The following is a 27,870-nucleotide window of genomic DNA, read 5'->3' as shown; positions in this document are numbered from 1 at the left end:
AAACAGAATATCCCCGGCGCAACGCGACACGCGGTAAAAGTTGCGGATACGAAAACGTCGCTACAAGGGCCCGCGCAGCTCGTCAGGTGCCATTGTGAATTCATTAAAATTCCTTCGTCCAAAAACTCCGAACAACGATACCATTCAGCGAGAGCTACTTCCCAAATTTGCAACAAAAATTACGTCAGCTCGGCTCTGATAAAGGCGTTTAGCGTGTTACTTCGACGGTAGTCTCAATTAGCAGAAATCGTAAACTCCACTAGTTGCAGAAAGGCCGGTTCTGTTGAACGCGACCACCAAGAACTGTACTGAAAACTGTACAATCCGCAACAGCAGTACAATTCTGGTGTGCGAAGCACCCGAATCCGAACAATTCGAACTCGTAACCGTGGGACTTTGGCATCGTCAATGACCCTCCACTGCATCTGGCATCTGAACGAACTCGAAATTCGCGCGAGCGAGTTCGAGCTGTCGGCTTCGTCCTGTAGCTTCTAGAATCTAGCGGTTATCGAACATCGAGCCCTCTACGATCACAATCACAAATCGTCAACCGTTGTTCATGCATATCCATTGTTCGTTTTTCTCGTTTTTTTCCTGTGCCCTCGGTTCAGTAGTCAGTAGAAAATTTAGGAAGTGACGAAATAACAAAGTGCAATCGCAGTTTCTCGATAACCATTTGACTGTTTTTTTCCTTTGTTTTGTGGTTGGTGTTGTGATTGTTCCTATCATGGGTTGTCGATCCGAATAAATACATTCCAGCAACTAGGGATATTATACAATTGATTTTTTTGAGAAGAACAGGTAAGTCGTGCGTGGAACACCATTTTTGTTTACCATGTGTCTCAATTACGTACAATGCTACATGTGGGATTACACAGGGATAGATGGCTGATGAATTTTTTTGGCACCAAAACGCTTCAGAAATAACTCAAAATACCTCGCTGATGATACCAAAATATCTCAGGACTACCTTTTACCTTGAAACAAATAGAACAGATACTTTGCATATGAATATCCGAGGCATATCATTGAAGCCACTTATGGGGTGATTTGATTGCGATTGCCTTAATGTAATACTTGGGTACTTATCGACCAGAGTAGCTAACCACTCACCTTGCTAGTACTTTTCCTTTCGATTATCTATAAATCTTATGTTCCACAGTTTTATGTGGTGTCCCAGTTATTACTGAAGTTAAACGTGCAGTTTTTGCATGTTTAACATGCAGTTAAAGTTGACAGTGACAGAAAAGTTGCTGCTATCTTGGTTTCGAAAACGTGACAGGTTGCTTTACAAAGCTGCATTTCGCATGTCAGATGCTTATAGAGTTTTTGCCATCAAATAGTGTAGTTCACTTTTCTGTGCCTCATGGGTTTGGGTGCAGTTAACTGGAAGTGTGACTCTACAAGAGACATCCTTAACTGGATAATTCACAATGCAAAGGACACAGAAGACATGTTCACAAAGGAACTTAAAACAAACCAATTTTTCATATTGAATTTTTTCTGATGCCTACAGTTGCTGAAATATTGCCTTAATGCTATGTTAACAAAATTTCCTCTCTATATCTGCAATGTCTTAACATGATCTACTTAGAAAATGTATTTTTTTATTAACATGTTTAGGTCGTAGAAACTTGTAGTAACTGGCAGCTTAAGAAGGGGTGTCTCACTCTTAAAATATTATAAATATTTTTACCTTAACTTACACTAATACTTTCTGATAAAGGTCAAAACTGATTAAATCAGACAAAAATAAATGACATATTTGAATGGTGTTCTAAAAATTGCTGATCAAGAATCCATGCAAAAAATTGAAAAAAAGAACTGCATGTCATGATTTATTTCATGGAATTGAATAGCTAATATCTAGAATCCAGAATTTAATTTCGACATTTGTATTAAGGCACTCTTGATCAGGAATTTTTTGAAACATCTTTTATAATGGTAACCCATGATTAAGATGATCAGTGTTCAGATTTAGAAGGTTTTTGTCAAGAAGAAATAATGTTAATCCTGATACTCCTTTATTAATTTTTTTCAGTTCAATAGCATCTTAGTAACAGAACAATTCAAAAACAGTAGTGGCATAGCTCACTCATGTATATTACCCACTTAATAAACAAAAATATAAAAGTGATATTTATTGTCAAAAGTATAAAAATTATATATATGTATATGGTATAAAATGAGTAGGCTTCAATGGTAAATTAAATCAGGTTTAAAAAAACATAAAACATTTATGAATGACTTTAAACCCACTAAGCCCACTTTCTTGAATTGTCAGTCACTCCAAATTTCTATCAATTAAATACGTCAAAAAAAGAAATACATTTTCAAAATTGGGTGTTCTATGTTAAGACATTGCTGCTGTACAGAGTTTTTTTTTCAGTTCTTTAAGACTTTTTTGACAACAATATATCAGCAACTCTAGATATGAGAAAAAAATCTTATGAAAAAGCGACTGTTTTGAGGTTCTTTGTAGACACTTATTCTGTGTCTATGGCACTGCAAATGACCCTCAAAATACAGTCTCTCAGTGCTATCAATAATTCCTAAATATCAATAGCCTAAACGAAATTGTTTATTCTGCCAAAAGATGAAGAGTTCAATGAGAGATATCATATGCATCTGAGCAGTATAAGTGAAGTTTCTTGTTAGACTCACCGAATAAACGGTGCTGTTTGGATTGTCACATTGCGTGGGTTAAACAACTCTGCTTCTAACGTCAATGACGAAACGAAATAAACCACATTTATATGTAACTCAAAATAGGTACCCGAACATATTGTAGTACCTAGTTATTACTTACTGAAGACGTAATTATCGAATCATTAACAGTTACGCAAATTGAATAGAAGTGTGTTAAATAATTGAAAAATCTCGATAAAAATTATCCAGTAGAACTATTCTTGACCTTGTTACCATCACAAAATTCAAATTACTTCTTGCATAACAACCCACGCTAAGAGAGTCATTATCTTCCTCTCATATTGTATCATGCAAGCTTAACTTGGACTAGCTATTAGAAAGTGACAACAGACATTTTTGATACTCGGCCATTCAGCATGTCTATTGATTTACGATTGTTGATAATAGTGAATCTTGTGCAACAAAACATTGAGCAAATGTGAGAGTTGTTAAGTATTGCTTTGGAAGATAATTACCTATATCGAATTGTGCGAATTGCGCTCATTAAGAAATCTGGCGAAGCTGACAGTGTAAGTAATAAATCTGTAACATCTAAAGCGAAGCTAGAACCGCAAGTTATCTAGTGTTTCACAGTGAGTATTAGAAGTCTGGGAGAAATATTTGACCTTAGAAACTCGCAGTCATCTTCATCAATAATCTGTTTACTCATGTAACAACAATATGTTCAGCCAGCTTACAAAAAGATTATTAAGTGATTGATTGTCGGCATCATAAAAATTCAATTAGTTTGTAGGCTTTGTGCTCCTTAATATGCGTACGGTGTTCGAGCTTCCTGTTTGTTCCTTGGTTTCTGCCATTTGCATCGTGGAGTCCATAAGTAATAAAGAAAAAAATAAATAAATAAGTGTTATTTATTTCTGGCTTTAGTAAATGCATTTAACATTAATAAGCTCTTTAAAAATATAAATAAACGTGTTGCAAGTGAATCACAAGGTAACTCCACAATTTCCGTATATCCGATGTCCGCTTTAGGAAATGCAGTGTAGGTGACTGGAACGATCAGTAGTTTCGCTCTAAGAATTTTTGTTTTAATTTTGAAACGACATTGTCGACGGTGGTTCTTAAGCATTACAGGAGAGAACCGTGGTCCACCAGGAATCGCTTCGTCCTCTACGCAGCAAAGTGGAAAACAATTTGGTGTTAAGTAACTATTACCGGGACTATCACTTGAGATATCTTAAATTCTTCAGAAAAATATAGACGGCTCAAAGTAGTCAAAAAAGCTTATTCACAGCATTACCCGAGACTTCACCTGATAGGACCTTGCAGTTCTCAGTAGGGTTCTCAATTGCTCCCTGTCCGGTGGGCATCAACAGGGCTTCGGTAATTCCAGAATTTGAAGGTGGAGATCGTGACAGCATATTAGGTCTCTTTCCCGTGTGATCCAAAATAGTCGAGATACTGTTAAACTTGAAACTGCTTCTGCTGGGTTTGTTTCAATCCAGTCATATTCCTACTTAGAAAGCAATGATGCAGTGATCTCCTGGTGAATCAGTTATTGTGAATTGCTGTATTTCACTAATATGCATATGTATATGTAATAAATAGAATTTTAATATGCCGACATTGATTTAGTCTTGGAATTTTCATTCTCAGATGCAATTCCCGCGCACGAGCGACGCAATTTAAGTGCGCGCGTAACAAGAGCTTATATGTTATAGAAGGTGATCGTTAAATAAAGCCTCAAGTGGCCGTTGAAATGTCAGGAGCGGCATGTCTTGGATAAGTTCATCTCTTAATCCATTGTCAGTCAGATGTTTCATAGTAAATGGTTTAATCAACGCCCCACGATTACGTATCTCAGCCACTGCGAAGTTTCTTTTTAATGATCACTCAACAACCCGGAATGGCCAAAAGCACCGCTGCAGATTGGATTAACGAAAATAATTTAATAGTTACGCTCGCTATTTATAGGCTTGAAGTAAAAGGCTATCATGATGACACATTTGCGCGATTCATACATAGAGTTTTTATTCCCCTCCTTATATGATCATATTATACCTTCCTAAGTAGGGCCAGCGTTCGCCGCTCACTTTCACGTCAACTTTTCCTCAGTGAAATGCACTCGTAATTCGCCATCTAATTGCTGGTACCCGATGGTCAACATCTTGTATACCAACACTGCCTATAAATTACCATCCCAGATGCTATCGATCTTAATGACTTGTAAGCAATCAAACAATCGGTTTGAAATCAAAATTATGGGCATTTCAAGATTACAATCGTATTTTACGAGATGTTTTACGGCCATTTTCGTAGTTAACAGTTGAATTGTTTTTACAGTTCGTTCTTCTTTGACGTGAGCTAAATTCGCAATTGAATCGATGTCAAGAAATGCATGAATCATGTTTACCCTAATTTACAGACAAACGCAGGAGCTGACATTAGAAGAGAAATTTCTTTAACAGACTGTTTCGGAAAGGAAAAGAATCCGCGTGGAAAATTAACGTCGACAAGTACGGAGATTTAATTGCTGTCGGTTTCTCCAGGCACTAATTTGGGCCCGTCAGAGGATGAGAGAGCCGCCTTGAAAGATGTATGGCCGACAAGGCGTGTTTGGTTTTTGTGTTTAATAGCCACAAGTGATGGTCCACTCCTCAGAGTTGAACATACGAGATTTTTTTTATCAACCGAAGAAAACGTGTGCCGATTTTTATAATGGCGGTGGTTTTAAGGAAGTGTTTGATTATGGATTATGTGTGAAAGTTAATTTCTCATGCTTGCTATCGTCGTGGAAATGTTTTGTACCACAATTTGATTTGAGAATGGGAATATAGTAGTACGTCAGAAGAAAAGTTACCTGATTAAAGAAAGGCGCATTTAAATTATCTTATTTTCTTCAGCGGCCATCAAACGGGTGATGGGATATTATTTACTCTGTGAGTTAAGTGAACTCGCCATAAGTACGGGACCGTCTGTCTCGATTGGTCTGTTGGTTCGTCTATTCTTAGGTATCCAGTAAATAGTTCTAAAAAAAGATGTCAAGGTGAGTTTCTTGTTGCTGATGTATGCCATCGGGCAGATACAAAAGAAAGACGAAGAGTGACTTCCACCAGACTCAACAGCGGGACTGATTTGATCATTTTTACTGTTGATGATTTTATTTTCGAAAACTCTTACGTACAGCCCAAGACCATTGATCTCGTTCAATTAGCAGTTTGAACTTTCGTTCCTTCAACAAATATGTAGCAACCATACAAACAACAAACCAAAACTAAGTTGTTACATTGGTTACATCATTGCATTACAATGTTTAATGACATGTATTATTTTTAATTACCAACGGTCTCACCTACTCGCCATCCTGTCAGGTGTAGGACCACCCCAGTCTAAAGAACAACTCTACGGGATAAACATGTGTAGGTTTTTAACTGATATGATAATCCATTCAATCATTGGAATACGATTCACCCACGGTTTTCGGGCTGAATCTGTTTTGGTCCCCCGACTTTGTTATGAGATAATGGGAAGACCTATTCTTGAACTGGGTTAATCGTATACACATGTGAACATGATCAAGAACCATTGTTTGTATTGTTTGGGCTGCATGAGTTTGTTTTGCTTTGCGTGAATATGTATGTGGTGAAGATTTTTATTTATTGATCGATAATTACAATAGCTAAGCGAGCGAAAATAATTGATTTGTATCATTTTAGCGAATAATAGGAAAATCCTCGGGAAAGTGTGGTGATTGGTAATCTGTTTTCTTAATTAAAACCATTAGCTGATAACAATTGTTGATTATGACGAGGATGAATGAAATTTCTAGGATTTCTGTTTAAAAAACAGTCAGCATATCTGCATAACTTTTAGCACAGTGACTGCTCCAATCAAGACATATTTCTGCTTGTAGGTTCTATTAATTATGTGGTCGGTAGGTACAACAAAGAAAAAGACTTTGACTTGCTCCTTTTGCTTTACTACCCACATTTAAATAAAATGATAATAGTTCATTACAGCATTCAAAAGATAATTGAACCATCAAATTCATTTCACGCACAATTGACGCAAACGGTTTGTTGGCTGCAGGATTTATTTCTCTTTGCTTTATTTAGTCGCCAATGCGGAGGTCTTTTAACGTTCTCTCACATACCTCCCAAGGCTCAAGCTTACTAAATCATCACATTTTTGTTGAAAATAAAAATATTTACATCACCTATTCATCATCGTGTGCCTTTCGGTTATCTTTCCTTTAAAAACACTCTGGAGTTATGCAAAACTTCCTGCTCGATATTGACTCTGTAATGGGAGCAGAATGTCTGGAATTTGGCTCATGCTAGACCGGTCAAAAAATTTCTTAATGGCTGTTGTTAAGAGTTTTTGACTGTACTCGCACTAGAATATTGAAAGTTCGTCGAAAGACTGCTGTTAGAAGGTGTTTTGTAGCTTCGCTGATTGATTAGTCAAAGCCTGGCGGTGCTGGGATTCATTGTATTTGAAGGTCGATATGAACTTCAGTGCCCCTCTCGGGACGTATCGTTAATCGTATGAATATCGAACTAGCAAATTTATCTACTAGCAACAGATGTAATTTCAGTTAGTCAGTCATCGAAAAGAAGAGTAAAGCATTTCCGCATCTTCGTACGTGTATTCCTTAAGGAACCCCCAAATATTTACGTATCTGTTCTTAAACTGTGACTCATACTATCTTGAGAGAAACCTGGGACCCACTCATTTCTTATTACATACAAGTCGTATTCCCACGTGCCACCTCCGAGTTCTATTGGTCAGCTTCATCGAGTTCTGTGATTGTAGCCGATAATTTTTCCATGATTTATATATACATATATATTTATTTATTTTTTTAATTTATACATTGTAATGTCGTCGGATCCACATTATGATTCAACCTCTGTAACTTGAATAAAGTTTTTTGCCGATCTGAAATAACCTAAGTAACCTGTGCAATTGTGAGCGATCAGAATTACTTTTTTAACAACCAGAGTAACTTAAGTTTCCTGAATTAAATTTTTTAGCAGTTTAATTTAATCTATGTCGAAGATGGTCTAAGAAATCTCGCATAGTAAGGAGATTTCTATGAAATTTGGAGTAATGTGCTTAACCTAAAGTCAAGTGTATGAAATTTCTTGTCAGTCTTATGACCTGAACATGTATAACTTTCTAACAGGTCTAAAAATTTAACGCAGTTATTTGAATCGTTTCAACCATGTTCCGAGTTCCTACGATAATTGACGAACATTTCCGGTTGTCAACGAAACTACACGACAGCAGCTTTTTTCTTCAAATTCAATTGTGGACAGTTGTTACGTTGACTATTCGTATAAGTGAGATGTAAATAAGGATTTTATCCGTTTTATGCCTTTTCCAAGTCACATATTCATTTTGAGAAGTTCAGCGACCACAGGCAAGGCGCAGCTGTAAAAGTGATTCATTTTGCTGATTCAAATCCCGATTTACTTTGTTTTTTTCGACTGGAATATCCAAGATGCATTAACCTTATTTCGTCATTTTTAAAAGCCGCAAATCGAACCATATACAATCAGATTTCTTAAATCAATTTTGAAACTGGACCTATAAAATCGTCGAATAAACGCTTTGCTACTGTTTGCCCAGATAATTTGTTTACGCAGTGGTAATTGTGTGAATCATTACTTGGTTCAATAATATGTTGAAACACATTCCTCGGTATCTGCTCACCCTGATTACTGTAAATTTTTTTTAATTGGCGTCAATGCAAGTTTTAGGTTTATTAAAATCTTGATGGGAGTTGTGCTTTAACGATTCGATTGTGCCAACAACATATGCAGCTTACGTCCGATTTAATTGATTTATTGCTAACTTTCGTTTTTTTTTCTCTATTCATTTGGTTTATTACTTTGTAATGTTTTAAATTTAATTACTTAAGTGTCAAGAAGCATGACTAACACCTTTTCGCAAGCAGTATCACACTAAGGTTCAACAAAAAACACTCGTTTCAATCAAGTTTGTCCTTCATACGCGACACGGGTCGATAAATGAAAGCTAGACACATTTTTTCCCCTTTATTAAGGCTATTTTGATATAAATTAATTGCCGTGTTCCCGTTTAAGTGCCGGTAGACTTGAGGAATCAATATTGAGCTACATATTCCGTCCAGCTAACGTTTGACTTTTGCATGGCAACCCACAAACCCTGGAACGCCAAAGGAGATCAATATTCTAACATTGAGGCTGCATTGCACCATAGATTATGTACACAGAGACTGTGAATTCAGAGTGTGTTAATGGAAATAAAAACGAATCACTGAGAGAAAAAAAAGTGGATGTTATCGATGATGCACGTTGTCATTATATTAAAAAAAGCGTGTAATCTTGAAAAAAGGAGTTAATGTAATGAAACTTATCAGAGACTGTTTCTCCGAGCAGTCTTCTCCCACTTATTCATCGTCGTTATTTTTTTATTTTTCGTTATTCTTTATTATCCATTAACGTCGACATTTTTCGTTTATACATTTTTCCGCACATGATTTAGGGCCCCGTTCTCAAGAAGTAGTCGGGTTCCCACATATCCCCCGGACGATTAATTTTAAGCCCTCAAAACTTCGACTGTTCCGATCAAGGCGGTCAGATCACAATGCCTTTTTGTTGAATTTTTTTAATCCGGGTATAAGTTTGTTTTGAATTCTTACATTAACCAACCTTTCGCCATTTTCTAAGTAGTATCTTCTACGGGTCATATTATTACCAATTACATCCCTTAATATTACAGTAAAATTGCCTTTGCATTACTCAATATTCGGTTTTAAAATCTAGGCAACTCTTAATCATCCTCTTAAAGCGAAGTGCTTAATGCATGACTTAGCGTTCCTTAGTGTTAACATGGCTCGACCGTTATTCGGCTTTCAGTAAACTTGGAAATAAAAGTGTTGTAACAGTTGGATGGCTGCTTGCTTTTTGTGTGGATACGGAACTAGTGATTATTGTTCTGGTAGCGAGATTCATCATGTTTGGGTAATTCAGAATAGCGTTATTCTTCGGTGAATGAGCAAGGGTTTTTTATGGTCAAAGTTCGTCGTTCTAGCGATAAATAATCACCTGTAAAATTACAGTTAAATGAGTAAAACTTGTGTTCGTTTGAGGTTAATTGGGGGCAATGTTGCGGTGCACGTTACACTATAATTATTGTGTATAAGTTGTGACAATCGACTAAATTACAATTATTACATTCGTTGGCTGGAAGGTCGGTGACCCTAATGTAATGCGTGTATATATATACAGGGTGTTTGGTACAGCGATAGAGAGTTTTCAGTGGGAAATAGTTGGAGTTATTTTGAGCCTATACAACCATATTTATCCTTATACAAAGTCTAATCGTTTCTGAAATATCGGCGCCCCTAGGTTTTTATATGAAATAATTGCATTGATACAATTAAGTTCTTCGTTTTAGAATTAAATGCTATCGGTTTTCGAAAATATTTTTTGAAATATTCTTGATGTGCATATTGACAAAGCGAAACAAAAATGTATTAAAATTATTATTACAAATCATTATTTAGACAAATTAATGTGTTTAAAGACTTTGGGTTCAATTTCTTCTTCCATTTTAAACATTTTTTTCCAATGCGGCGCTAACTTAAGAAATTCAAATAGTTTTAAAAACTTCTGTTGCATACTTTTTAAAATCATATATGACGTGACAAAATTATAATTATAATAAGTATTATCATTTCAAAAATTATGGCGCTAGTTCTAACTTAAACAATACTACTAATTAATTTCATTTTGAAAATGAGGCCCTCCATTTCTAATGCATTTATTCGCTCTCTCTACTCTGCCCTCCCTACTCTTCCCCCTTGGCAGATATTTCAAAAACTATGAGACTTTATATAAGGATAAATATGGTTGCCTCATCTATCTCTGATTGAACACTTTTTATTGCTTTACCAAATACCCTGTATATACACACAGATTGTGAAAAAAGTGGTCCCTAAATTTGCTGTTCCAACATTCAGTACAATGTAAGCATGCATACACATATTGCGCTAGATCTTGGAATAACTTACGAAGTAATTTAGTTCACTGTTAAATAATGCACCTCAATCAAGTTTACAAAAAGGAAGAACTTGGTTAACAAAGTACACGCCAACGCGACGATTTGACCAAAAGAGATTTTGCAAGTTGCAAAGTTCTTAAGTTCTAAAACTAAGGACTAACACACGTAGGTGTACTACGGCTAAGAGGCAATCATCGGCTAATTTATTATCTGTACCTTTACAGCGTAGCAAGAATACATGTTAGCATAATATGAATAGTAAGACTGATTTTTTATTGAGGTGTTACAGTTACACCGAATTAACGAAACGTGGATGTACTCAAATTCTAGTTCTTGCAGAGAAAAGAGGTGAAAGTTTTATTATATATTTATATAGGACAACTCTTTTTTTTGAGGATAATAGGTACTAAAATCTAGCCATGCCGGAATTATTACCAAAAAATGGTGATGTACGTGGGCTTAATATAAGGACACAGTACAACATGCATAATATAATAATAACGAACGTTTGTTTAATACAATGCTTTAAAATGATAGTGGAAATGGTTTGGTAGCACTAATTTGTTGAAGCCTTGAATTATACCGAACAACAAAGTACTTTCGTTGTCTTTCATAACATAAAGTAATATTAAATTTCAAAGCAGGATGTGTGTGATTCATGTTCGCACTTGCTTAGTATTTTCTCCCAATTACTGCTTTTGTAGCATATAAAACCGTTAGGCTCGTGTTCTGGGTTTCATTTCGTCTCATTTTTACGCACAGATGATTTCAAGCTTATAATTTCCTATTAGGCAATAGTTTTTTCTCAAGTTTTTTTAGGAGCTGTAGAAAAAGGAGAAATTATTTTTTATTTTTGATTCAGGTAAGCCGCTTTCCTTTGCGTTTTCGAAGAAACGACGTAATAAATAGAATTTCAGCGCAAACAATCTAAATATGTGTAGCAGGTAGGTAAGATATTGTTTGCAGTTACCATCATTGTGTAAAATTCAATTACCAACAAAATTCTCCTTTAATCAGGTTCTATTTTTAATTCACAATAAGCATGCCTATATTTATAAAAAAAGGTTCCTAATGGTTTATTGCTATTATTTAGTTGGCAAAGTGGTAATGCATGAGTGGTTCTGTTTAGATTGATTAACAGTTGGTACTTCCCTATCAGCGTATACGAATCGTTAGGTTTTGCGAAGCAATTTTCATGCTATTGAAGCATAAAAAATAAATCCTGGAACCAGGTTGCAAGGTTATACCATTTCGTTTTTTAAATTACTACTTCAGTGTTTCAAGAGTCTGTGTAGAGGAGTCCTCTTCCGGAAAAATAGAACAAACAATTTTTTTTTTGTATATATCATATTTTCTAGCATATTCCACGTGATGTTTATTTCCAGGTTTATTATTTGTTTCGCGAATATTTAAAATTTGAAAGTTTTTATCGGAATTGTAATTGTGCAAGTTGGCGCAAACTTTCAATATTTATTCGCTTCAAATGATTCACTATTATGGCAATTAACCGTAGAATTCCAAGTAGTTGAAGCATTCATTTGAGCATTTATGTCATTAGTATCTGTCATTGGTGTCTTATCTCTATTTCCTATTTATATTGTGTTATTGCTGCATTACTTCTTATTATTTTGCAAGGAATTAAGATCTTCAGTACTAACCGTATGCTGTAGAACTCAGTAAGTGTTCCAGAATCAAATGTTATAGAAATGTCTTTTTTTTATTGTAATGTATTTAAAATTTAATAATAGTGTATTACGCACCAATACGTGAAGGTCACGAATATTTCACAACCGTGGTGTATATATAGTACCATTTTTTCCGCTACTATATTTAACTAGATTTTTAGAATTACAATAACCTTACCTGTATTAAGCATAAATTTAATTCGAAACATCAAAAGTCGATGCGTCTTGAATAATAATATAAACGGTGACTTTCTAGTTGACCCTTTTTTCATGGCAACCATAATTAAAACAGGTATGGGGTGATGACGACATTGTGGTTTGTTAGCTTGCTAGGTAAATAATGAGCCACGTATGTGTCATTATTAATCTGTTATTTACCTCTTTTAGAAAAAAAAGTGAAAAAAAATCTTAATAGTCATTCAACACACCAATATTATACATATAGCTAGCATATGCAGCTAATAGTGGATTTTTTTAGATTCAATCTTGATATATTAGAAGTCAGTTGTTCTACTCGTGACAATGCAATAAATAGTCTTTTATCCACGAGTGATAATGAAACAGTTCAATGACATTATTGACGGTATACAGGACATTTAAAATTCGACTCTCACCATTGAGATCTTGGAAAGTAGGGGAGATATGAAGAAGTTTAAATGGAGGCAAAATTGTGTAATTTACGCCGTTTTTAAAATTCGAAATTTCCTAGTGCTTTCCAAGATAGCCGCGATTCGGAATTTTGTAAGTTTTATACATTTTTTTGTGAATATTTGTTGAATATTGGTGTCCTGCATTGAAAACTCGGTTTAAGATAAGGATTTATGAAATCTACTTTAAGACTCGGATGTTAACTGGTCATAGATAGAGATTTGTTGAAGTAACGAAAAGGTGAGCAAAGATTTTCAAACTTGCGTTTGAATACGTAGTTTTTGTATTGGACAATGCGAAGCATTTCTCTCGGGCATGATCTCCAATTTTGATTTTATGTTTTCCCAATTATTGTACTTCATAGAAAGAAACTAGAACCGCTTAATGAAATTTTACTGAGGGAAGTAAGTAAAATGTACACTCGATATGTAGTGCTTAAAATGTCAAGAAAGGAAACATTTGGACAGACTAGGAAGACACTTGAAAGCCTGTAATTATCCATATCACAAGATGGGACTCGGTTATAGCTCATTCATGTTTTCGAGATATTTTTAGTTTCAGCTGACAAAACACCGGCTCTATGTGTGGTGGTGTGTAATTTTTTTGGCATCGTATTACTGCTGGCATAATGCGAACAACTTTGTTTCAGCCACATCTAAGTAGTGTCCCTACTTATTACTCCTTATTCACTCAAACCGACTGATTAAACATTCGGAGTAAAATCAGCGGTAAAAATAACAAGTTAAAATCGGTGCGCCCACTCTCTAGGACAACAAGTTTCCAAATTCGACAATTTCTATTGTAATGCCATAAGAATATGGGATGTGACTAATCCAAATCGACGTGGGAACGCGAATTTAATCACCGCAATTTAATGAAAAATTACCGCTTGCAACTGCCGTACTTTTTGTTTTAGTCGGGGTTTCAATGCAACTAAACCCACAAGTTTTCTTATAAACTATAATTACTAAAGGAAAAGTTCACGTTTCAGCGTTGACGTAAACAATACCTGTAATTTGATGAAATGGATGGAAATTTCATGGATTTACATCACAAAAATGAGGTCACAAGAGTTTCTGAGAATTCTTCGAGAGTTGCACTGAACCACCACTTTAGGAAGAAGAGTGATTCAATTAAATCGATGATCCGTTAGACGAATCATCAATCAGCTGATGGCGTTTGTGTGTTCATCACAGTAAACAAATAAGGAAGAACTTATCGGTTTGGCCTGACCGATATTGTTGGCTTACATTTTAATAATAAAACGAAAGATTTATAGGAAAAACAACAGTGTGCGGCATCTGTCAGGATTTTGTTCCTCGAGCGACCCTTGTTCAGCAACTAATCTTTGATTAGTTGTCGAAATTTGAGCCAAAAACACGAAAATTGTTTACCATCAGCTGCTCCAGTTAGGAGCAGATCGCATTTGGGTTGTTTACCAATTACTATGCGCTAATAGTTTTGGATGTTATTAAAAATAGCAATAACGTATGCCCGACGTGTTAGTTACGGTTCAAAGAGAACTTTTTTTTGTGTCGAACAACAGGTTTTAAATGCATAACAAAAGCACCAGCGCTGCAGGTATTTATAGTAAGTAGGTGGGTACCTACTTTGTACAAGGAGCTTCTACGTGTCTACTGTTAAAAACCTAAATTCAGTACTTAGTTTTTAACTGCATTTGTAGGCATTTAGGAAGTTTTTAACGACACACAATTTCGGATTGTTCCTTCGAGACTATCATTCATCCATGCAGAGCGTGTGCCCTTAATTAGATATACAGGGTGTTCATTTAGCAGTCCTTCGGACTCCCACCGGTTTATTTGTGACTTCATAAAAAATGAATTATGGGGATGTATATGATGCTAATGAAGGCGAATTTTAAAATTAGTGACAACCCTACAGGGTGTCCCAAAAAATTGGGGTGTCATAAAGTGTAATTTTTTTCAGGTGATAAAATCCCCTCTTGAGCCTGTGTTAGTTCCTAGACCTTTTTTATCCTGCGACTCGGTGACTCGAAGCTATGACTTTTAAAAAAAAGTTACACATTTTCAGTACCGCATCAAAAAATTAATATTGCTCTTAGATTAAGCCAGATTACGATGATTTTAAAATGGATTCTCGTGTAAAATCACCCTAGTAGCCACGGATACTCATTTGGCCAAAAATACATACAGGGTGTTCTCATTAAAAACTTTAATTTTCAACTTTTCAATTTCAATTTCCTTGATATTTTTAAGTAGGATGGTGTGTTTTTTATGACATAGAACGAAAGAAAATTCCATTTTCTTCATTTCAGTATAAAATAATGTCATATTTACCTTAAATATTAATGAAATTATTAATTATTTCAGGAAAATCTGCATTCATGACTAAGTGTCCATAGTGTTTAGCACCTGTTGCTACGGTTGCGATGTTGTGTGTTCTGTCTTCTCCAAAGAGTCAGAAGCACTCTCTGCATTTCGCAGTTTTTTCCGACTGGCCAAACTCAAAAATATTCCATGGAAACTAAAGCCGGTTGTCCTAAAACACCTCATGTTTAGCGCATAGACTATGTGACAAAAAACACATCTCACTCAGTAAGAGTTTAATTGCTTGACCAAATTAATTGCGAATGTTTATGTTGTGAAGAATGTGTGATAAAAAAACACTACGAAAATATGAATACCTACATATATAGTTGTGGACAAAAGTATGGAATCGTTTTGAAAAAAATGCTTTTTTGTTGATCGTTCATATTTTTGCCCTCGAAATATATGGATAAGGTAAATGTTGTTGAGTTTATCATACGATATGTGCCTTAGGAATGTTGTTTTCAAAAGTATTATTTTTAACACCAATTTTTTTGCTACACAAAAGTGTGAAATACTATGTACAATAGTTTTGTTATCTATGGAAGTATTATCAGTTATTCAGCTTGGTTGTGTGGTGAATTTTATACGTGCTATGGCAAAGAAAAAGTATTTTTCTGAAGATTTTCGAAATGCAATAGTTGAAATGTTCCGTCGTGGTTGCAACCAAAAAAAAATTGCAAAGACTTTGAAAATTGGTCAAGGGGCTGTTTTCAAAATCCTTAAGAAATTGAAAACTTTAAGAGATTAAAAAAATTGTTTAAAGTCTGGACGTCCAAGAAAAACAAACGTTACTACAGATCGACAAATCAAAAAAATATCAACTGGCGATCCTCGAAAGCCATCTAGGGTTATTCAGAAGGAAATTTGTAACAATACCAACATTGCTATAAGCGATCGAACTGTAAGACGTCGGTTGTGTGAAATGAGTTTGGTAGGAAGGATTGCAGTGAAGAAACCATTTATTTCTAAAAACAATAAGAAGGCAAAAATAAAATTTTCTCAGGCACATTTGTTTTCGTCTCCTTCAAAGTGGGGTACTGTTCTTTTTAGTGATGAAACTAAAATTACACTTTTTGATTCGGATGGGAAAATGAATGTTCGGAGGCCGGTAGGAGCTAGGTTTGATCCTAATCAACAGTTTTAGGTCAGATCCTAATCAACAAAAACGAACAGTTAAACATAGTAGTGATGGTATAATGGTGTGGTGATGGTTTTCGCGATTTGGCATTGGACCATTGGTCAGAATTGACGGGATTATGGATCGGTTTCTATATAAAGACATTCTCGAGCAACATATGTTACCATTTGCAGACGAGGAAATCCCTTTAATATGGCGTTTTCAGCACGACAACGATCCAAAACATTTATCCCGTCTAGTTAAAAATTGGCTGACAGAACATCAAATTACTATCTTGGACTGGCCGTCTCAATAATCGGATTTGAATCCAATTGAGCATCTCTGGGAACACTTAAAACGAAATATTATAGACAAAAATTTGTCCAATCAAGATACATTGTGGAAAGTCCTGCACGAAGAATGGTTGAAAATTCCCATTTCTATCTGCAAAAATCTAGTCAAATCAATGGAACGTCAATGTCAGGCTGTTTTAAATTCAGAAGGATGTGCTACTAAATATTAATTTATTTAATGTTCTGATTTGTTTTTAATATGCGTAGAAATAAATTCAACATTTTTTTGTTCATAATGTTATTGAAAATATACTTGGGTGTGTTTGTATCACGTATTTATTTTTTAATAATTAGTGTTTTTACATGAAATTATGATACGTTCAGAATATTCTATACTTTTGGCCACCATTGTATTGTTTTGCGATGCCCTTTTAAAAAATTGTTTCATTTTATTCTCGGTTATTTCAATCGGCTTGTTATTATTGGGTTCAACAGTTGTAAACTAAGGTGCTAAAATACCTTGAGTTCGAAGACGACCGAATTACCATCGTTTGAGTGATTTTGAAAGTAGTCGTATAATTGACGAATAGAAATAAATATTGCAATACTTCGTTGCTGGAGAAGCTGGTCCGAAAATGGTAGACAACATCGTAGGAGAGGCCCTAGACCTAGAGTGACCACAGAGCGAGAAGAAAGGATATTAAGATGGTTTGCCCTTAGGGGTTGACATAAAACATCCAGATCGATAGGAAACATTTTTTTGGAAGAAATGGGCCATAGAAAACCAATGCCTTCCATATTCCGCCGTATTCGTTCTTATGGGCTAATTTCATATCACCCGAGTTTAATAGTCCCTCTAATCAATGGTCATCGTGCCCTTAGATTAGAATGGTGTATTGTATGAGTAAATTGGGATGAAGAATGGAATAGTATCATGTTTTTTGACAAATCTAGATTTTGTCTGTGGGCCCAAGATGGTTGTAGACGAGTCAGGCATCGAAGAAAGGAAATGCGGCTTTTGGAGTTCGCGGTGGAACGCGAAATAGCCCTTATCAGAGGATTATTGGTTTGGGATGGAATTAGCCAAGGTGGTAGAACTCCTCTAGCATATCTCCAAGTCCAGTTGAATACCCACAGGTACATTAATGAAATTCTGGAACCGTTTGCTATACCGTACATTTGAGTGTTAAACAATGCCATGTTCCAACAAGATAGCGCTCACCCTAAAGTTGTCGCGATTCCATTACAGTTCCTGCAACAGGCGCACATCAATATTCTCCCATGGCCCGCATATTCGCCCGAGCTTTCACCCATCGCTTACATCTGGTATACGATGGGTCAAAGATTGGGAATGCTTCCTAATCTTCCAATGAACTAACAGCTGCGTGATGGATTACAAGTCGCTTGATATGAAATACTTCAGGAAGCCATAGATCACCTTATTAGGAGCATGCCCAGGCGAACCGCAGAACGTATTCGTTTAAATAGAGGGGCAACCCATTACTGAATTTGGATTGTACACGACACGATTATTCCAATGAAAATGTTATCGCTCGTTATTCTTAACACCATAAACATTTGCAGAAAATTTGGTTAAAAAATACACACTTTTACTGGGTGATGCGTTTTCTTTTGTCACACAGTATGTTTGGCATTCTAAGTGAAAAAACTGATTCCTCGCACACCGGAGAGCACCGGCAAAACCTAATAAGCCTGGCAGCAACATAAACGTCCGTCCAAAAACTCTAAAAACAATACTCTTTATTTCCATTTTCTCGTGGGTTTTTGTCGACTATTTTTTATTTTTTCAATTCCTGGTATAACTTTTGATTGGGCAACCAGTTCAACGCACCCGCTTCATCTTGAACTTAGGTGACGATCTCAACGAACGACCTTAAATTAAACACTCACGAATTGCGTTCTAAAAATATAAACTTTAATAACGCTTTGTTTAGGTAACATGTTTTTCGATGTAGGTTTTCCTCGCAAACTTTAGAGAACGTTCCATTTCTTAAACATAAAATATCGAAGTTCTCGGATTTGTGCCCGTAACAAATATGTCCATTAATATATCACCCCGATACCTACATAGCTATCGTTTATCATCTGATAAGTTTACATAATCTTTAATGAAGTAATAACCAGTACTAATAGATATGTGTATATGCACATGCAATTTGTGCAGCTGAACTATGCGTATTACTGCATAGTAACTTTAATAAGCCATTTACATACCTGATACTTTGATTTACAAGTCGTGTCTTTCGGATTATTTTACAATTCCACTGTTATGACATATTTCCCTATCGAACGGTTAAATAATATGTTAATCCATCTTTTAATCCGTTCTAATAATACCCGGTTTCTGTGGATTTTATATTGTTGCACTGCACGTTCGTTTGTAGGTCGAGTGATGTTGTTATTTTAATACTAAATTTTGTTTGAAAAGTGCAAGTGTGGTTTAAAGAACATAGTTTTTAGGAATGTTAGGTATTTATCCAGATAATGCTCATTTGTAAGGCACCTAAAAGTGCAAGATTTAGGTAGAGAAAAGAAATTGTATTAGAGAAATTTTTGGAAACATCTGGGGTTATTTGGGAATCTTAGGATTTTTTTTTTATCCTGGAGAGCTTTAAGAACTCCCTAGAATTGATTAATAAGACTTGGCAAGTAAAGTAACTGTTTATAATCAAAACAGGTGACTTTCGCCCCCTAGTTACATAATGAGAGCAGGTACCTTCATTCCATAACTCGACTAATGTGACCAATAAAAACACTGATTGTAGTTCTGTAGGTACAAGGCCCAACTTGAATATGTTGAAATGCATACCATGTGCTTACGATTCTCTTACCGTAAAGCAAAACTAGAAAAAAATCGTGTACGAAACACATTAGAAAATCCTATTTTATGTAACTCCAGTTATATTGCGGGACCTTGTTTCATAAATAGCTATTAAATCACTAGTTAATAAAACATTATCTGGAGCGTTGACTCCTGTTAGTTGATTTAAATAGTTGACTCCTGATATATCAAGAGTGAATAAAATAAGTTATTGTAATTAAATGGGATCAATTTGTTAGTTTATTTGTATATTTACATAGTCCCCAGGCACTTTTGGTGATATCCACGATATTGCACCAATGTTTCCGTTTTTGCTCACGTCTTTGCTGATATATCTGTATGAATCCTGTATTATCTTAAGCACGCCATAGAGAATTTGAGAGTGTTTTCATGCAAAAAAACTGCACTGTTATCTCAGTGCGATACGATGCATATTTGAGAATAAATCGTTCTAAGAAAGATAAACCGGTAATAAACAAATGAATGAATATAACCTTGCTTATAATTAGATGAAAATTTATATAATTCCTTCTGACGCTTTTGCTTCAAATTCTTTTTCACTTAGAAAGCGTCGAAAGTATTAAAAAAATTTCACGACAAATCCGAAAATAACGAAAAAATTAGGAGGTTCCATTTAAAATAACGAAGTTGGTAACTACTTCCGGTATAACCGGACGTGCCACCATTTTGAAGACATTTTACTCGAATTCAAAATAGCTAATCCTTACCTGAAACTGAATTTCATTGGGCTACGATAGTGGGGAGTTAAAGATTTTTTATTGAACGGGTTGCCCGTCTAACCCTGTATATTTTTGACCATAGGACCGACAATCAAGTATTGTCCTATAATCTCGAGATAACGCATATAATTATACCACTAAAAGAACTTAATGCGTCCATCGATATTTCGGTTTCAATTATCTCTAACAAATGATATTGAAGATAGTATTGTTTATGTTTTTAAATTTTTAAATTTTATTTTTATCATATTTTATTATTATTTATTATATATTAGTTTTTCCATTATATTAAAATTTATCCAGACCCAAAATTTGCTTCCTGAAAAAATCTTCCTGATTCCAGGTACCGGTCCGTGCCTGCTTAGTCGTCAAATCTGTACCACAAGTCAAACTTTTGGCAGACAGAACCTGGTTCGAAAGTTTAAGTGCTAATTTCATATTTCCCCAACATTCTATAGAGATATTTCGGCATTTAAACTGATCTCTATCTAGCTCGAGGTAACGATAGTCTATTTATTTCGGTGTAGCCGATAAGATAAACCACCCATTCGCGATCCTTTCGTTATCTTGCTCTGAATGTGCCGCAACACGAATTATTTTTAGATGTGTACGTACTACAATGATAATTAGCGAAATTATGTACATTAAAAAAAAAAAAAATTTTGTTGATACGCGACGCACTATTTGAAGTTTTTCTGCTTGCAGAAGTTTGCAGTAAAACTGGGGTATAAGGAAGGAACTGGCACCAAAATGGGGGACTACTACAGAGTCCTCGAGGTGCCAAAACATGCCACGACAGTGGAGATCAAGAAAGCGTAAGTGACTATATATGAACATTATTGTATTGTGAAATCTGTTTTTCCTTATCTTATCGCCAACGTATGATATTAATTAAGCATTTCAAACAGTTGAGTCCTCGTCATTAATCATGAGATTATGTTCTGTTTATGATTGTATGTTATTGATAATTCTTAGTTAGGCTAGCGATTTTTCTCGTAACTCGAAATCAGGGCAAGGTTGGTGTTTCGACTAAAATTTCTAAAGCTGTGAAATTGCACGCTATCCAGAAAGAATAGGAGGGATTGAGGAATACTAATGAAACGTAAATACAGTGATTTAAAAAGTCATGACTGTGATAGAATTGCTGGTATTTTCCTGTTTTTTCTTTTCGCAATTTCTTATCAGTAAATTTCATTTTTGATCTCACTCTTGGGAAATTTCTGCAGTACTGGAACGAATAATGGAACTTGTTGACTGTTGTAAAAAATTTCCGGCAAAAATCTCGTGATCATTATTTGCAACGATTTTGTTAATGCGACTATGATTCCTCATTCAACTTTTGAAACCGAGTAATTGCCAGTAATTTGTAATCAGGTGTAATATTCTGCTCGAGTTAATCCAAGTAACTTGCGAAGTAGCCCATTGTTGGAGCTTAGGAGTTTGAAATACCATGTAAATTTTGCATAAACCGCAATTATACAGAATAGTACAATAATGCACACTCATTAGTAATGTATTGCATTTTTCAAACGACATCCAGGAAACGGCCTTCTCTTGGCTGGGCGAAGTGATTCAATCCGCCAAAGAAATGAAAACTGATATCATTGTAATACATTAATATACGATATAATATACCTCCTGTCTTTTGTTTAATGAATGCTAATCAGAAAATGTATATTAGTGAGAAACAGGAAATGATTGTTGTTAAAATGCTTGCGTAGGCCCGTGTGCGAGGATGACATTGTGTGCAAAAATAACATGCAACTGAAGCAAAGTGGAAAGCTCTGTTCGCGTTATTTGTTGTTAATGCATATGTGACAAAACTGCACATATCTTAATCGCGACTGTCAGAAGCAATTGATTCATTTTTAGGTACCGAAAACTTGCCCTGAGATGGCACCCAGACAAAAACACCGACAACGTCGATGAAGCCACCAAGAAATTCAAGGAAATCTCTGAAGCTTATGAAGTCCTCTCAGATGGTAAGATTGGTTTTTGTGTCGTAATTGAAGCCAATGTAGGTATTCGCAACAAGAAGCAGCAAGAATTATTATATTTATTTAAATGAGGTCTTTCGGAATCAAGATTTGGGTTGCGCAAAAAATAGCCAAGTTTTTCCTCATGCGCAGTTAAGAGAAGCAATTTCGAAATGCCGCAATTTTTTTTAGAAATTCACACTTCTAGACCTCTCAGCCGAATTCTAAAAGTAGCCACTGGTGCTATTTCGGGCGCGAAGGTGAATCTACGGCGTTACCGTTTGCGTGTATTCTGACGTCCGAATGATTCTTTTGACAAAAATATGAGGTTTTGCCAGGAATAAATTCGTCTGCGACTTTTCCTATACGAATTCTCAGTTGGATTCCGCATTACTCTTGCGGCTACTGCTGTAGCAAATAAAGACCGACTGAAACCTAAAACTTTATTCAATTAAAATCCAGGTTTCTGGCATTCATTAAAGTTCAATTGCAGCTACACTTTGAAAACTGCGACAGTCACAAGAAAGCCACTAATGTCGATATAAACGTCAGCGAATTTCTTCGGAGTAACAGTGATGTACAATGATGAGGGCTTGCAAGTCTCAATTTAAATTATAAAGGAGCAAGCGGGCCTAAAAGTCCTGTAATAGGTCTATAATGATCTGTTACAGCGCCTGCTGACAACCTAGGAGAAGTGGATGTAGCGTAGTTTTTTTTATTGCTTTAAAGCTTCTTTTGTCAAATGCGACACTAATCCATGGCGGCCAAATCAAACGAACTGACACATCACCTTGTCTTATTTGCGCCAGCGCATTACGCATCTCTAACCACAAAATTACGTCGCAGGGACTCTAAGACATGACAATCTTCCGGTAAAAAATTACCCAAGTTCTAGTAGAATGCCGTCATTTGTTTAATACATCGAGTGTTTCTAGATTATTGGCCGGCATGCGACGAAAATATGACAGAATTTTTGAACGAAGGGCTGTTATATATGAACGCCCTTATGACGTTATTTTATCTTCAGAGATGCGTCCTCTACAGACGTAAGATGTTGTGATAATGTCATATCCTTCGTCTTTGCTGCCACGGATTAGTGTCTGATTTGTCAAATAGGGGGGTTAAAACTAAAAAAAAAAAACAAAAAAAAAACGCTGGGTCCAATTCTTCTAGGTCGGTTGGATTCAACTAACTGACCCCAAAATGTAGTCGTCAACTGGGTTAAGCTTTAAACACAACAAAAAGAATGTTCTTATCCAACTTCGCTTTGTGTCTCTTCCAAAAACTTGTTGTCTGACAAGTTACAATTTATTTAACTTCCAGATTTGTCATGTGTGTGTGTACTTTGAATAATAGCCGAGTTGGCGTCCTTCGTCACACGTTCAATATCGGTTCCAAGTTTCCAGATAAGAGCAGGAAAGTTTAGTGGGCTTTATTTGGTTTAATTCGTAATGCCGTGACTAAAAGTGTCCGCCGCAATTATATTTAGTCTGCACATACTTTTACTAAATTGTTTGTGGGATGTGCTCCAAGTAGTTGTAAGCGGTTGGTGCATTAATTTTCCGGATTGTTTTGCCAAAAATAAATCCGATTGATGGTCTTCACCTTTTTCTTTCGTCGAGCCATTTTTATTAAGGTCGTCGGTCGGTTATTTTTGAAGGCGAAGTAATTTTACTTTCGTTAGGAAGTAATCCGACGTTCCTGTTTACTGAAATGTCCTATGTGCTTGTTTATTTTCTTAAAGCTTCATATTTTATCAAGTTGTTTTCGTTTCATTTTCTGACTTGTGTGTTCACTTTATGTCCTTTGAAAAAGAGTTAACCTTCCATCTGTGCATGTCTTCACCTTTGCAATTAATCTGCATGTTTTCAATATACAAAGATTATGCCAATTCTAAATCTAATATCGCCGAACTACGTGCATGACCGACTCTTGATTGCGACTTAACATGACACGATAAAAACCGTTAAAATATCTCTAAAGCGCCCAAGAGAGACCACCTGCGTGAAATCCTCGATATCAGATTAAGTCGACAGCTGTAATCAACGGTGTACGAATAATAATTACTTCTGCTAGTAAATGTAGAGAATACCTAAATCTTGGCACTGCTAATTAGTTTTGAATTATGTTTTTGATTTTTTTAAACTTTATTATTGCTAATTACGTCTGCTCTAAGAACTGGATGGTTTTATTCTTAATTGAAAGCCATGCTTGCAGCAGGCATTTTTTACTGTGTCATAATGTAATATTCTTGTTGCTTCGAAGTGTAGGTACGCCTTAATTATGTCTATTTACGTATATGCGCTGACTCTCTATAGATAGAAAGTGATGAATGAATTCGCAATCCCGCCCATTGCAGCGTCAAAGCAAAAAGCACACTTCATTTTTATTTTTTCAACGGAAGGTCACTTTTTTGCAATTTTCCCACTGCAGACTCGAAGCGCAAAATTTACGATGCCCGGTGCTCCAGAAGCTCGGCCACCAGATCGTCCAGAAGCTATAGAAGCTACTTTGATTCCCACAACCCGTTTTCTCAACGTTCCTTTGGTAGATACACAAAAGCGTATTTTCCTGTTTTTCTATTATATCTATGTGCTAATAATACCCAGTTTTTGCTAGCATTTTTCTTAACCCAATGAGTGATTTTTTTTGCCTGAACATAAAATCTGCAGCAAATGCGTGCAGGTTCAAAAGTGTTTGACCCAATCCCGGAGATTTGAAGTTGTTTATAATGATTGAATCTATTACTGTAGGCAGAGAGTCGCCAAATGTACTGGAGTTTACTTCACGTGTAATATTTTTAGTGCTGATAAAAATAAGTAATGGGTGGGCGCAGCCTGTGGCTCATAAATCCATGTACAGATTTGGATTTAATATCTTGCCTTACTAATATTGTTAATTTGAAATCATTTTAACTTTTTGTTGATACTTACTCTAACACTTACGCAACAATGGCAAGATGTCTCATTAAGGATACGGAGCAGCCATATCTCGAAAATTGTACTTCAGAAGTATATTATTCTTTCACACTCTAGGTTTACTACAGATTTTTTTTCGGAAATCTTAAATGTGTGGTTTCCAAAATATGGCCGCGCCGCACCCGTATACGAATACCCTGTAGTTGATCAGAGGCTTTAACCCAGAACTAACCATTACACCCATTTAACAATAGTGATATGTAATTCTGGGACGGCAGCGTGGGATTTCAGTGGCTTTTTTCTTTATTATTTATCAACATTGAATTGTTCATGTGTACCCTCTTTTTCAGATAAAAAGAGACGTGTATACGATCAGTACGGTAAGGATGGGTTAATAAACGGAGGCAGCCGCGGCAGAAGCCGTCACGACGACGATTTTGACTTTGGATTCAGTTTCTTCACCTTCCGAGACCCGGAGGACGTTTTCAGGGAATTCTTCGGCGGCGGCGACCTCTTTGATCTCCTGGGTGGTGAGTTTCATTTACTAATTGTTCATTATGATGGCGTGCACAGGGCTTAATGTCGTGGCCAGTTAGAATTATTGACCTATCGTTAAAACTCGGTGCTAAATTAACTGAAGGTTAATTAACCTTAATGCCGGTGTTAAGGTCAGTCCCCTTTGTACAAATTTTCATTTTATTGCCATTTTATTTATTACCCAGTGGGAATAAGTGATATATTTTTCACTTTACGTAAACCTTTCTTTGACAGCGAGCTCTGAAAAATGTTCATTATATTGTATCTTCATGAGCGTAAAAATGACAGATTTATTTACTTTTACATAGATTTACATAATCCCCATCGCTCAGACCGTCATCGCCATCACCACCACCTCCGGGGTAACAGACATTCCCACCCGCAGAATCAGCTCAGCAGCCTTTTCTCACCGTTTGGACTTTTGAGCACCGGTTTGGTAGACGACTTCTTCGGACAGGCGGCCGGAAGTCACAATGGACATGGCGGGTTCTCCTCTTTCAGTACCATAAATAGTACCTTCAGTAACGTGCCCGGTTTGGGGGGCGGCTCCAACGTGAAACGCACCTCCACGTCTACTCGTTTCGTTAATGGCAAGAAGATAACAACCAAGAAGTAAGTTTCATTTTTGCTCGCTTCATTGAAAGCGGAGTTGCAAACCAGGTTTTGCTTTAAGTGGCTTTTGAAGACTTGAGACTCCTTAATGAAGGCTCTAATTTTATTTTGCCGTTTTTTTCACACGAGACTTCAGGGCGAAGTTTCAAACTCCCTGCACATATTTTTTATGGTTCTAACATTTCACCTGTTTTCAGGGTTTTGGAAAATGGAAAGGAAACAGTTTTATCTTACGAGAACGACGTGTTGAAGTCTAGGACCGTGAATGGAGTCCCTCAAAGTCTAACCTACAGTTAAACACTCCGTCGAATAATACGATGTTTATTCGATCCTATTTAATATATTGTACCGATTAGCCAATGTACTGTCCACGTACCTACCCAAGAACATAATATTTCAATATTATATTGATGTTAAATTTGTAGAGAGTGGTGACCAGTAGAGGAAATATTTCAGTCTCAATACAGTTTAAAACCTTATTCAAAATAAATTTCTCATTTTTCCTATATATTTAATCAGTTGTATATTACCCTAATTATTAATAGTACTAGTAATATAGCTAATTTCAATTCTGATTTCAGAATTGGCATGGTATCTTTTTGATAAGACGCATATGGCTTGCAGGTACATTAATGAAGTGGTAATTTCTGTTTCCCCTTAGTTTTAGAGGTGGTGATTCGCTATTATATTTGTCCGCTAAGCAGGTTTGCAGTTTGAGAAGAATAGAAGACAAACTCGTTAATACGAGATGTTTACCTCAAAAAAGTATACTGAAAGCTACTGCAAAGTTTTGCTTTTCTAGTAGTTTTCAGGTCTTTTTGAACGTGTGAACAGATCTACCGCTGGAATGGATTTTCAGTAATTGTTAGTAAACCCAAGAGAGTTTCTTGTGGTGTTAGGGATAATGATAAAACCCCAGAATAAACTTGCAGATTTCGGAATTTTTATCTCTGAGGTTAAGACGTAGCGTTGGTAATCAATTGGGTTTTAGGGAAGAAGGTAGAAGTGAACTTATAGTCAATGTCTTACCGGGTTGGTCAAATATATGCTCATAATGAAATTTCTACATAATAAATATTTTCTATTAGTTTTATTTACGCAAGACTGCTAATTTAAAAAAAAAACGAAACAAGCTTACCTAATCTTACGATTATTACTTATTTTAAAGTAACTCTTTGAAGAATCACGCGCGGGTTCAATACGCCACCATATTCGGGCGTCATTTAGGGTAGTTAAACACATTAATAGAGTTAAATAGTTTAATTTTATATTACTTATTTGTTGCGTTTTTTCTCCTCTCACATTTAGATAGAGTTAAGGATTATTGGAATTATATTCGTGCACACAAGACGGTGTATATGTTAAGCTTATCATTGTGTGTGTGTGCTTGTACATACACTTAGCACTTAACGGTAACAATAAATGGAAATGAATTAAATTGGCGTATTTT

The 27,870-nt window shown here is 35.8% G+C and overlaps 1 protein-coding gene across 2 annotated transcripts; it reads left to right on the top strand.

The window, feature by feature from the left end:
- The first annotated feature begins 421 nt into the window (after window positions 1–421).
- Window positions 422–27,858, top strand: LOC136409782 (dnaJ homolog subfamily B member 6-like). 2 transcript variants are annotated; one of them, XM_066391562.1, is made up of 7 exons: window positions 422–801; window positions 21,083–21,192; window positions 22,250–22,359; window positions 24,787–24,900; window positions 25,622–25,801; window positions 26,117–26,420; window positions 26,618–27,858. In XM_066391562.1, the coding sequence occupies exons 2-7, from the start codon at window positions 21,128–21,130 to the stop codon at window positions 26,715–26,717; spliced, it is 873 nt and encodes a 290-aa protein (XP_066247659.1). In that variant the 5' UTR covers window positions 422–801; window positions 21,083–21,127; the 3' UTR covers window positions 26,718–27,858. The 2 variants fall into 2 exon arrangements, with proteins under 2 accessions (XP_066247659.1, XP_066247661.1); XM_066391564.1 differs by lacking the exon at window positions 24,787–24,900 and having other exon boundaries at window positions 424–801.
- The last annotated feature ends 12 nt before the right edge of the window (window positions 27,859–27,870 follow it).

Source organism: Euwallacea similis, chromosome 7 (assembly GCF_039881205.1).
Source record: "Euwallacea similis isolate ESF13 chromosome 7, ESF131.1, whole genome shotgun sequence".
In the NCBI taxonomy this organism is placed as follows: domain Eukaryota; kingdom Metazoa; phylum Arthropoda; class Insecta; order Coleoptera; family Curculionidae; genus Euwallacea; species Euwallacea similis.
Note: the sequence above shows the minus strand (reverse complement) of the source record. Positions and strands in the feature narration are given on the sequence as shown.

Excerpts from the sequence above, each read along its gene's own strand:
- LOC136409782 (XM_066391562.1), top strand. The coding sequence starts at position 21,128 with ATGGGGGACTACTACAGAGTCCTCGAGGTGCCAAAACATGCCACGACA. Across the intron at positions 21,193-22,249 it reads ACAGTGGAGATCAAGAAAGC|GTACCGAAAACTTGCCCTGA; the intron begins GTAAGTGACTAT and ends ATTCATTTTTAG. Across the intron at positions 25,802-26,116 it reads CCTCTTTGATCTCCTGGGTG|ATTTACATAATCCCCATCGC; the intron begins GTGAGTTTCATT and ends ACTTTTACATAG.